Below are 13,609 nucleotides of genomic sequence, written 5' to 3'. Positions count from 1 at the left end.
TTATTTGTTTTTGGTGTATTTGGTGGTAAGACTAATTTGGTTCCAGTGGCAAGACATGTAGGGGACTTGCAAGTAATAATCAGCTGTTAGGCGACAATCATCTTTAGCGATGAGCGGTTTGCAACTTTTGCTAGTTGCAATGAGGGGTTTGCAACTTTTTCGAGTTGTTGTACCTAGTATTTATTTTAAGATCCTTACAGATTGACAACTTTAGCGTTTAATCGAATAGAGGAAACGAAACCAAAGTGTTGCTCTCGCAACACTTTACTCGGCGAAGCCGAACAAAGTAGGCCGCAACACCTCACGTTGCCCATGCAACGTAGATCTAGTTAGTACTAACTGGTACAAACTTAACACTAATTACTAGTCTACTAATAACAAGATACGGAACAATTTATTGTAAATACATTATTAGTGCATATATCAAAGATGCAAAATATATCATTTTATCTCCTTTGAACGAAGAATTAAATATAATTGAACAAAAACACAGAAATACTGAAACATAAACCGGGTTTGAATGACTAAATGTGTAGCAATATGGGCACTGATATGAGCCACAGACTTCACAAACATCTAAAACGTGCAGTGGAGCTGCGTCAAACATTATCATCTCGAAGTTTTCTAGAAAAAAAGAAGAAATTTATTTACATCGAAGTGTATAACTAATACTTAACTTTATTGGTAAATTTTATATGTATAGTTCATTACAAATTTATGTATGTTTAGATTTATATGCATAATTTTAAGTGGAAATTCCCAGAAAAATTAAGAATTGCGGAAGTTCCCTAAAGGAGAATTCAAAGCAGAAATATGTCTTATATTTTACTTTACATAAAAGTATTTTTCATTATGCAGAAAAACAAACAAACAAGAAGGCGTCCTAGTAAAATTTTAAAACTTCAAGTCCCCACGAACAAACCCTTTTGTAGCCCTAGGAGAAATCAGTTCCAATTTCATTCTAGACAAATTCACAGTCCTGTTACTGTGTAAGAAAGAGCCACATTGGATATTTAAACACTGCTTTTTTGTATTTTAAAATGACTTTGAATAGTGAAAGGCGGCATCAACAATTTTCCTTCCTCTTATCACCTCTTAGTGATGCAAATGAAATACATTTCTGTCTTAGCCTTTATCTTATTGATAAAGATATGTTTAAGTTAAAAAAGAACATCCGTTCTTATCATAAATAATTTCTTAGACCACACTGCTTTTCCATTTACGAAAAATTGATTGAAGAAAAAACGGGTTTAAATTCTATAAAGCAACTACTGCTTTGTAGAAATTAAACCCGTTTTTTCTTCAATCAATTTTTCGTTCTTATCATATTTATTACTAAATCAAGTTTGCACTGTAAATTTATTTTTACTCACACCTATAATTACTACAGCAAGCTCAACTTGGTATGGTATATAAAACCCAAAAAGCCTCTTCAATAAGTGCCGCTATCATCTGACTCCATAGTATTTCGTCTGTCGTTCAGGGCGTTTCTTCTTCGACAAAATCTAGTGAATGAAAAACTAATTTTCTCTGTTCCCTACCCCCTTCCCATTGATTTAGAATCTTCAATGCATATTTGATTTCACTCATCGTCAGTACAGCTTATTGTTCTAATGATGTTTTCCTCTAGTGATTGAAGTAAACAAATACAAGAGATGAATAATTATTTTTGAGAATACCAAATGGTAAAGTTCCAGAACAGAGCAGGAATTGACCTTTGAATCCACAGAGGAAAAATTAAATTTTCACCCACCCCTCCGCCTAGGATGGAATCCTGCGAACGTTCCTGGTTTCAATTGTTGCTATTGCTTTTCTTCCCTTACGAATTTTTTTTTGAACTTTCAAATTTCGTTATGAATTCAAAACCAATTTTTGTTACGAATGTTACCGTTTTTTTTCACGAATGACGTAAACAGACACAAGAGATGACTAAACAAGTTTGAGGCTATCAGAAGGACGAATATTGCAACAGAGCACGAGTCAATCTTTGACAGCAGTGATGGAAATCTTTTAGCTCCTCCCTGCTCCAAAATAAATTTTGCTCTCGTGCTTGATCTCACTTATCGTTGCTATAGCTTTTTTTCTTGGACTTCTACCTTTATCAGTTATAAATGCAAAACAAAATTCCAGCAGCAAATTCTATCCCCTTTTCTTAATATTAAAGTAAACAAACATGACATTTGAATAAATAAGTTTCAAGGAATTAAAGAGTAAAGTTTCGTGATAGAGAATAAATTTTCAACTTTCTCAAATGACTTAAAAAACAAGAACAAGGGGTTAATTTAATAATTAATAAAAAATAATAAGTATAAATTAAAACAAAGTAATAAATTAAACCAAAATATGTTAATTGAGTCTTCAAAAAATCTCAGTGGAAAAAATATTAATAGAGTTTTCAAAAAATCAAGTTAAAAGGGCTGTCATAATGTCTCTCGTCGATGATGCCCTAAAGATACAACCAATATAACTAAAATGATTTTTTTTTAAACAGTCCCAGCATCCTTACTTCAGCGAAGTTCAACCAGGGCTGACAAATAAATTGTGATGAAACGAGGCAATCCATTGAAATGAAAGAGAATGATTGAAAACACGTTTTTAGTACTAATCTTCTTTTTTTGCTGCTGATCTCATATGTCTATTTGTGACAGGTTCTGTGTTAATATCAATTGGTGTTTTTATAATATCTTGTAAGATCGTTTTTAACTAAATTGTGTATAGAGCATTTAGTTAATATTCTCCCAAGTCCTTATTTCAGGAAAAATTATTATTAATCTTAAGTCTGATTTCAATTGCTTCTCGAACTACTTGGTTTATGCCAAGGTCATCAAACAGTTCGTGGTAATGAACTGTAGTAAGGAGCGTCCCAGCTCAATAGTAACCGGAACCCTAAAAAACAGAATTTTGATACCAATAAATGCATTAAAATAATTGTATTTTTATGCTGATTTTAAATATATAATTTCATCAAGTTTAGTGTTACCTATCAAAAGTTACGAGCCTGAGAAGATTTGCCTTATTTTCGATAAAACGGAGAAACAGCCCCTAAAATTCATAGAATCTTAATGAAATTTACATCATCACATTCAACGCTTTAGAAAACCATACTGTAGAGTTTTCAACCTCCTATCTGCAAAAATGTGGAATTTTGCATTTTTCGCCAGATCACGGATGCGTGTTTGTTTGTTTTTTTGGGGGATGATCGTTACGACCCAGTGGTCCTAGAATGTCAATAGAGGGCTCATTCTAATGGAAACTAAAAATTCTAGTGCCCTTTTTAAGTGACCAAAAAAAAATAGAGGGCAACCAGGCCCCTCTTCCACGCTCATTTTTCCTAAAATCATCGGATCAAAATTTTGAGATAGCCATTTTGTCCAAAAGAGTTGAAAACCAAATAAATATGTCTTTGAGGATGACTTAATCCCCCACAGTCCCAGGGGAAAGGGCTGCAAGTTATTAACTTTGCCCATTGTTTACATATAGTATTGGTTATTGACGAAGTATAATGACGTTTTCAGGGGATATTTTTTCTGGTGGTCGGGGGGAAGGGCGGGGGTTACGTGAGATAATTTCCATGGAGGAACTTATCACGGGGGAAGAGAATTTCCATGAAGGGGGCACTGGATTTTCCAGCATTATTTAAAACATCGATGAGAAATTAAATAAAAAAATAAGTTTTTTCAACTGAAAGTAGGAGAAACATTAAAACTTAAAACGAACAGAAAATATTACATACATGAGGTGGTCGTCCCCTCCTCAACACCTCACTCTTCACGCTAAAGCATTTTTGGCAATTTTAAAAGAGATATTTATTCTAATTAAAAGCTCTTTGTGGTTCAAGCATCATTCTTAAAGAATTGGAGCAAAATTCGAACTTTAGTGTAAAGAGTAAGGTTGAGGAGGCTGTCTCCTCCTCAACGCCTCACTCTTTACGCTAAGGTTTGACTCTTTCTCACAACTCTACTTTTGAAACAATAAAAATTTAGCGTAAAGAGCGGAGCGTTGAGGAGGGGACAATACTTTTATAATCGGAACAACCCCACCCCTATGAATAATAAAAATATACGAATATAGAAGTTCGTTACGTAAGATAATTTGTAAGTTACGTATATATATATTACTAATAAAAATATTCTTAAATAAAGTCAAGAATTCTAGTGGCCTTTTGAAGTAGCCAAAAAAATGGAAGGCAACTAAGCCCCCTCCCCCGTCCCTTTTTTCCTCAATATCGTCCGATCAAAACTTTGAGAAAGCCATTTAGCCAAAAAAAGTAAAGTTAATATGCAAATTCAGTTTTAGTAATTCAAAACTTAAAACGCACATAAATTATTCCGTATATTAAAGAGGCTTTTCCCTCCTCAGCGCCCCACTCTTTACGCTAAAGTTCATTAACTATTTTAAAAAGTAAAGTTGAGAGAAAGAGTCAAACTTTAGCGTAAAGAGCGGGGCGTTGAGGAGGGAAAAGTCCCTTTAATATACGGAGTAATTTCTGTTCGTTTTAAATTTTAATGCCGCTCTTTACTTTCAGTTAAAAAACTTGTTTTTTTTCATTTAATTCAAACAGATGGCTGTCTAAAGCTAAATCAAAAGAAACAGAAGCAATGTTAAAATTTAGAGCTTCGGTAGCACCGCAAAGCACCGCACTTTTCCCTATAGATTTATTCCTTCCATGGGAATGAAAATCTATATATATTGTATCTAGGACTTGTGCTTAATTTTCCCACCAAGTTTCAATTGAAACAGAAAAGTTCCCACCAAAAGAAACAGAAGCAATGTTAAAATTTAGAGTTGGGAGGGGGAAACCTAAAACTTGGAAAAAACTTAGAGTGGAGGGATCGGGATGAAACTTGGTGGGAATATTAAGCACAAGTCCTAGATACAATATATATAGATTTTCATTCCCATGGAAGGAATTAATCTATGGGGACAAGTGCGGTGCTTTGCGGTATTTTGACCAAATTTGCGGGAATATTAAGCACAAGTCCTAGATACAATATATATATAGATTTTCATTCCCATGTAAGGAATAAATCTATAGGGACAAGTGCGGTGCTTTGGGGTATTTTGACCAAATTTGCGGGAATATTAAGCACAAGTCCTAGATACAATATATATAGATTTTCATTCCCATGGAAGGAATAAATCTATAGGGACAAGTACGGTGCTTTGCGGTATTTTGACCAAATTTGCGGGAATATTAAGCACAAGTCCTAGATACAATATATATATAGATTTTCATTCCCATGGAAGGAATAAATCTATAGGGACAAGTGCGGTGCTTTGGGGTATTTTGACCAAATTTGCGGGAATATTAAGCACAAGTCCTAGATACAATATATATAGATTTTCATTCCCATGGAAGGAATAAATCTATAGGGACAAGTACGGTGCTTTGCGGTATTTTGACCAAATTTGCGGGAATATTAAGCACAAGTCCTAGATACAATATATATATAGATTTTCATTCCCATGGAAGGAATAAATCTATAGGGACAAGTACGGTGCTTTGCGGTATTTTGACCAAATTTGCGGGAATATTAAGCACAAGTCCTAGATACAATATATATAGATTTTCATTCCCATGGAAGGAATAAATCTATAGGGACAAGTACGGTGCTTTGCGGTATTTTGACCAAATTTGCGGGAATATTAAGCACAAGTCCTAGATACAATATATATATAGATTTTCATTCCCATGGAAGGAATAAATCTATAGGGACAAGTACGGTGCTTTGCGGTATTTTGACCAAATTTGCGGGAATATTAAGCACAAGTCCTAGATACAATATATATAGATTTTCATTCCCATGGAAGGAATAAATCTATAGGGACAAGTGCGGTGCTTTGGGGTATTTTGACCAAATTTGCGGGAATATTAAGCACAAGTCCTAGATACAATATATATAGATTTTCATTCCCATGGAAGGAATAAATCTATAGGGACAAGCACGGTGCTTTGGGGTATTTTGACCAAATTTGCGGGAATATTAAGCACAAGTCCTAGATACAATATATATAGATTTTCATTCCCATGGAAGGAATAAATCTATAGGGACAAGTGCGGTGCTTTGCGGTATTTTGACCAAATTTGCGGGAATATTAAGCACAAGTCCTAGATACAATATATATAGATTTTCATTCCCATGGAAGGAATAAATCTATAGGGACAAGTGCGGTGCTTTGCGGTATTTTGACCAAATTTGCGGGAATATTAAGCACAAGTCCTAGATACAATATATATAGATTTTCATTCCCATGGAAGGAATAAATCTATAGGGACAAGTACGGTGCTTTGCGGTATTTTGACCAAATTTGCGGGAATATTAAGCACAAGTCCTAGATACAATATATATAGATTTTCATTCCCATGGAAGGAATAAATCTATAGGGACAAGTACGGTGCTTTGCGGTATTTTGACCAAATTTGCGGGAATATTAAGCACAAGTCCTAGATACAATATATATATAGATTTTCATTCCCATGGAAGGAATAAATCTATAGGGACAAGTACGGTGCTTTGCGGTATTTTGACCAAATTTGCGGGAATATTAAGCACAAGTCCTAGATACAATATATATAGATTTTCATTCCCATGGAAGGAATAAATCTACAGGGACAAGTGCGGTGCTTTGGGGTATTTTGACAAAATTTGCGGGAATATTAAGCACAAGTCCTAGATACAATATATATAGATTTTCATTCCCATGGAAGGAATAAATCTATAGGGACAAGCACGGTGCTTTGCGGTATTTTGACCAAATTTGCGGGAATATTAAGCACAAGTCCTAGATACAATATATATAGATTTTCATTCCCATGGAAGGAATAAATCTATAGGGACAAGTGCGGTGCTTTGGGGTATTTTGACCAAATTTGCGGGAATATTAAGCACAAGTCCTAGATACAATATATATATAGATTTTCATTCCCATGGCAGGAATAAATCTATAGGGACAAGTGCGGTGCTTTGCGGTATTTTGACCAAATTTGCGGGAATATTAAGCACAAGTCCTAGATACAATATATATATATAGATTTTCATTCCCATGGAAGGAATAAATCTATAGGGACAAGTACGGTGCTTTGCAGTATTTTGACCAAATTTGCGGGAATATTAAGCACAAGTCCTAGATACAATATATATATATAGATTTTCATTCCCATGGAAGGAATAAATCTATAGGGACAAGTACGGTGCTTTGCGGTATTTTGACCAAATTTGCGGGAATATTAAGCACAAGTCCTAGATACAATATATATAGATTTTCATTCCCATGGAAGGAATAAATCTATAGGGACAAGTGCGGTGCTTTGGGGTATTTTGACCAAATTTGCGGGAATATTAAGCACAAGTCCTAGATACAATATATATAGATTTTCATTCCCATGGAAGGAATAAATCTATAGGGACAAGTGCGGTGCTTTGCGGTATTTTGACCAAATTTGCGGGAATATTAAGCACAAGTCCTAGATACAATATATATAGATTTTCATTCCCATGGAAGGAATTAATCTATAGGGACAAGTGCGGTGCTTTGGGGTATTTTGACCAAATTTGCGGGAACATTAAGCACAAGTCCTAGATACAATATATATAGATTTTCATTCCCATGGAAGGAATAAATCTATAGGGACAAGTGCGGTGCTTTGGGGTATTTTGACCAAATTTGCGGGAATATTAAGCACAAGTCCTAGATACAATATATATAGATTTTCATTCCCATGGAAGGAATAAATCTATAGGGGCAAGCACGGTGCTTTGCGGTATTTTGACCAAATTTGCGGGAATATTAAGCACAAGTCCTAGATACAATATATTTATAGATTTTCATTCCCATGGAAGGAATAAATCTATAGGGACAAGTGCGGTGCTTTGCGGTATTTTGACCAAATTTGCGGGAATATTAAGCACAAGTCCTAGATACAATATATATATATAGATTTTCATTCCCATGGAAGGAATAAATCTATAGGGACAAGTGCGGTGCTTTGGGGTATTTTGACCAAATTTGCGGGAATATTAAGCACAAGTCCTAGATACAATATATATAGATTTTCATTCCCATGGAAGGAATAAATCTATAGGGACAAGAGCGGTGCTTTGCGGTATTTTGACCAAATTTGCGGGAATATTAAGCATAAGTCCTAGATACAATATATATAGATTTTCATTCCCATGGAAGGAATAAATCTATAGGGACAAGTGCGGTGCTTTGGGGTATTTTGACCAAATTTGCGGGAATATTAAGCACAAGTTCTAGATACAATATATATAGATTTTCATTCCCATGGAAGGAATAAATCTATAGGGACAAGTACGGTGCTTTGCGGTATTTTGACCAAATTTGCGGGAATGTTAAGCACAAGTCCTAGATACAATATATATAGACTTTCATTCCCATGGAAGGAATAAATCTATAGGGACAAGTGCGGTGCTTTGCGGTATTTTGACCAAATTTGCGGGAATATTAAGCATAAGTCCTAGATACAATATATATAGATTTTCATTCCCATGGAAGGAATAAATCTATAGGGACAAGTGCGGTGCTTTGGGGTATTTTGACCAAATTTGCGGGAATATTAAGCACAAGTTCTAGATACAATATATATAGATTTTCATTCCCATGGAAGGAATAAATCTATAGGGACAAGTGCGGTGCTTTGGGGTATTTTGACCAAATTTGCGGGAATATTAAGCACAAGTTCTAGATACAATATATATAGATTTTCATTCCCATGGAAGGAATAAATCTATAGGGACAAGTGCGGTGCTTTGCGGTATTTTGACCAAATTTGCGGGAATATTAAGCACAAGTCCTAGATACAATATATATATATAGATTTTCATTCCTATGGAAGGAACAAATCTATAGGAACAAGTGCGGTGCTTTGCGGTATTTTGACCACTTAAACGGGGAGGCTATGAAAATAGCATCTTCACTGCTCCCACCATCTTTACTTTTAATTCTACCAAGGTAAGTGAAGCTGCCGACCTGATCAATCTTTTCCTTACCTAACATTACCTTTTCATCTTCACTTATTCCTAGCCTTAGTGACTTAGTCTTCTTCACATTAATTTTCAAGCCTATTCTAGCACAGGGTTAATATCTATTGGTTTTTAATAATATTTCGTAAGGTCATTTTCAATTAGATCTGTATATAGAGCATTTAGTGAATATTCTTCCAAGTCCCTATTTAAGGAAATATTATTATTAATGTTAAGTCTGATTTCAATTGCTTCTTGAACTACTTGATTTATGCCTAGGTCATGGCTAATAAGGGTGGATTCCTCAAAAAGTTTTTTTGGCTAGGATTTTCAAAACATGGCTGCCTAAAGTAGAATCAAAAGAAACTGCAGCAATATTAGAATTTAGAGCTTTAATGATATAATCTTTATGTTGTTGTGGGCGTTTCTCTAAATTTTGGTGAGTCCTCCCTACACAGAATTTGCCACAAGCATGGTATTTGATAGACTCACTCCTCTTTGGCGAGTAACTGGAGTTTTATCTTTCCCAGAATTTAGGAGATTTATGATTTTCAATTATTGGTAAATACAATATACTGATTATTTTTGTGTGCATACTTTTTTAAGATTCGTAGTGATTTTTGGGATATATGGGAGGTAAATTACGTCTGAAGGTTTATCAGGATCCTCACAAGGTAAATTACCATTGATTTTACGGGAGTGTTTTTCCAGTCTACGGTTAGTTGTATTATTAATAAATAAAAGAGGATATCCATTTCCAAAAAGTTATTCCCTGATTAATTCAAGTTCTGCTGTGATATAGGAGTCAGAGCAAGTGTTTAGGGCATGATCGATATGAGACATTATGACAGCTCTTTTAACTTATGGGGGGTGGTTTGATTTAAAATGTAAATATCTATTGTTTTTTGTTGACTTTCTGTAAATAGTAAAAAAAAAGAAATACATTATAGTTATATTTATTGTATCTTGTTATAAATTTTTCTTCTTATTTATTTAGGTTTTGCTGAGGACAGCCCTTGGACATAGGGCCGAAATATTCACTCTAATTAGTTTCCCACTGTCTTGCGAAAAGAATTCTCAATTGTTGTTGTTGGTGTTTGTGATGGAAAGGCAGTGTAGTCTTCGTCGCTATTTAGTTTAAATACAATACTCTTTATAAAGTTGCTGATGTCAAGTATACATACATTACATATTCGTCAAGTTCGAAAATATTCGTCATATTCGTCAAGTTCTAAAAGATTAGAGGGAAACTGTGTTGCTCCACTCCAATTTTTTCACGGCTTCACTCTCTGCATCAAAATAGTACAGATGCTATATTCGACATGGCCACAGTTAAAAGATAGTACAAGAAACTGATAAGACAGGAAATTTGGCATTTGAGCATGGGTTTAATACAAATAAAAACTACTTGTACCAGTGATAGAACAGTGTTAATTACCCGAATAAAAAAAAACAACTAAAGTTGATTTTAACTTTTTATAATTTGGATCTGTTTTCCACCTGAGATTTCCTGAAAGTATATAGATTTTTTCTTTTCTGAAACTATCTTGTTTCATTATAAGGTAGTTAAAAGTTGTTGTTTATACTGTTGATACCATGCCCATTTGGTAAAAATGGTTCTTTTACCTTCGTATGAATGTTTAAAAATGGGAAAGTAAAAAAAAATTCTTTGGATCTTTATAGCTACTTAATAATTTTGTTGGGTATCGATAGATGGTGTGGTTGTTTCAGAAGACGAACTAGGATTTCCTCTCTTATACTTTTTTCATACTCTTTGATTCTTACCTGGAGTATAGACTTCAGATATTTTGGCACTTCTATAATGAGTTAGATTAGCAACTGCGTGCCATCTTCTTAACTGATATTGTATACAATGAGACACTTCTGGTACCTGAAATATATTTCCATAATTATTTACTAAAACACACTTTAAGAGATTCCTATCTCCAAAATATTGAACCTCCAAATATTTATGCTATATGCTCCAATAATTGAATGCTGTACTAACATAAATTTTAACAGTTGCATATTCAAAATATTGAGTCTCCAAATATCTCCACAATATATTGCAATAACTGATTGATAAAAATACAATTTAAGAGGATTGCGTATCAAAATATTGAATCCCATTATATTTCCTAAATACATTCCAATAATCGATTATTAAGACTAGACTTTGGAAGAATAATCTTTAAAGAATGCAAGGTGATTTATTTTCTGTAGAGCAGTGGTTTCCAGCTTGTATGGACACAAAACCTCGTCTTTTCATCTCCAAATTACTCACGCCCCTCCTCACTTCTGCAGTGGTACATAATTCTTATTATCCTTAATTGCAATCTAGGAGCCTAGAGAAAGCAGGATAAATAAAATTTCCATGCCTCTCCGTGTGCCTACCCTAGGGATTGACGATGTAGGTATAAAGACAATTTGTCTTATAGCCAGGCCTGGATTTACTAATAGGCCCACTGGACATGGGCTTAGGGACGTACAGTGTCAGGTGGCGCAATAATTTTTTCTCAACAACAACTGGAATGATGTGAATTATCGTCAAAGTGTCACGTCCACTCTGCCGCCGCGCTGCCACAGAAAAGTGATTTAAAACAACATAGGAATTTCGTGGCAATTTATAAACAGTCAGGTTCGCCGAAGTACAGCAGCTTAGAGTTCGGTATCACCTCTCTCTTTCATTATTTTTGGCTCTTCAGTTGGGTTAGCGCTTCCACTATCCCCGAATTTTCGAACAAATAAACATTCAAATGGGGATAAGTCCATTTATGAGACAGTAAAAGCAGATACAAAATTTTAGATTTTAGGAGCTGAGCGAGAATTTCGTCTATTCCTGGTTTTTTGTGATTACTCAGCTATTTTATTGATTGTGTAGTCTCTTCCCTGCTGGGCGAGTCATTGCAAACTCCCTCATAGGCCTCATCACCTAGTGTGTTCCGACTGGGTCAAAATTGTTGAGTCTGAGGGTTTAGGTGGTCAAGCTTCGGGAGCTCTTAGGAACGAGTTTAACATACCTTGATGCGGTCTTCACTACTCATTAGAAGCTTTTGTCAGCTGCTTTCAGAGAGGGATGAGTCATTTGCTTTTTTTTACCGGTGCATCCCCAAGTAACTGGTACAGCTTCCGTGCATCATTACACGAGGTAGCGTTTTCCGTATTGGTAGCAATATTTGATCAGCATTTCTTTTTGTTAGTTCATACAGACCCGTGCCATAGCCACTGTAGCGCCTTATAAAAGGCAGATTTTTTGTTAGTCATCTGTTTCTTCTCCGCAGAAAGCTCAATCGTTCTCGTAGAAATCCACTTTTTGTGTTTCCGCTTTACCACACCCACAGTTTCAATGGCAGATTCTTTCACGTTGTCTCTGAAGCTTCCCCACTTCTGTTCAATCCCCGTTTCCGGTCTTATCAATCTCATTCAGTCATTAATCCGTTAGAACCATGATCATTCTCCGTAGTTTTTTGCAGGGCAGTAAATCGGTTCGACAGCTCAAGGATGAAACATTCTTGGTACTCATAATAATAATAAAATAATAATTTATTTATAACCCACAAAGTACATTAAACTGTGGAGTAAACACACAAAAAAAGAAAAAAACAAGACAAAAAACATAACAACATAAATAACATAGCAGCATAACAACATACAACATAAGTAAATTACCTCGATTCAAAAAATGGCCAAAGAGGGTCAAAAACGCCAATCATTTGCCGAGTTTTAAGACATATATCTTTAGATAAATATTTCAGTCGCGAGGGCGCATCAACGATGTCAAATTTAGAAACGACGGTATGATTCCGATACCACCGAGGCAGACGCAGCAAATACTTGCAATACTTAAAATATCCTGAGCATATTTTCTTTGTATCCTTCTTGCGAAGGAGGAAAGCAAAACCAGAAAGATAAAAAACAGCAGGGGCGCAAAAACTAGAATAAAGACTGCATAGTCCTTTTTGGTTATACCGACCACGATTTGGTGAAATTTTCGCGTATCCAACCCGCATACTTTTCAGTACGCTGTACGTAATAGCGGAGCAATTAGACGAAATTGACGTGGAAAAAGAGAGACCCAACCATTTAATACTTGCTGAACATGGTATAGTTGAAGAACCCAAGCAAAGAGGTGATGCTGATGGAGGACTCCCAAAACACAAAAACTCACATTTGGAGGCATTAACTGAAAGGCCTACTGTGGATAGTGCGGCTGAAAGCCGGTAAAAGTTGGTAATTAGACAATGTTTTGTCCGGCTAAGAAGCAGAACATCATAAGCGTATGCAACGTGACTAATGCCTAAATTATCATTGTAAAAAATTGACGGTTGAAGACGTTGGAGACACGAAGCTAAAACACATTTAAATATGCTCGGGGATAACACGGCACCTTGCCTAACGCTTTTTTTAACAGGAATCTACTCCCCTACACTACCATTCCACATCACCCTAACTGAAGAATTAGCATACCAGACGGAAACAATAGAAAGGTTAACACCTGAGGCTGCTAGAGAAAACAAAGCATTTGAATGAATTACATTGTCAAAAGCACTAGATATGTCAACAGTGAAACAATACAGGGGACTTTTTTGAGCAACAGCTTGTTTCATTAGCCGACCCACAATATG

General features: G+C 35.3%; 1 protein-coding gene across 1 annotated transcript in view; it reads right to left on the bottom strand.

The window, feature by feature from the left end:
* Nucleotides 1-375: 375 nt before the first annotated feature.
* The window catches only part of LOC136032560 (CD109 antigen-like), a 211,190-nt gene continuing 197,956 nt past the window's right edge, over nt 376-13,609 (bottom strand). The window contains exons 27-28 of the mRNA XM_065712830.1: nt 10,770-10,875; nt 376-624 (exon numbers count right to left, since the gene is read on the bottom strand). Coding sequence (XP_065568902.1) covers nt 395-624; nt 10,770-10,875 — 336 coding nt within the window. The 3' untranslated portion in view covers nt 376-394. The remainder of the gene's footprint in view (nt 625-10,769; nt 10,876-13,609) is intronic.

Source organism: Artemia franciscana, chromosome 11 (assembly GCF_032884065.1).
Source record: "Artemia franciscana chromosome 11, ASM3288406v1, whole genome shotgun sequence".
Lineage (NCBI taxonomy): Eukaryota > Metazoa > Arthropoda > Branchiopoda > Anostraca > Artemiidae > Artemia > Artemia franciscana.
Note: the sequence above shows the minus strand (reverse complement) of the source record. Positions and strands in the feature narration are given on the sequence as shown.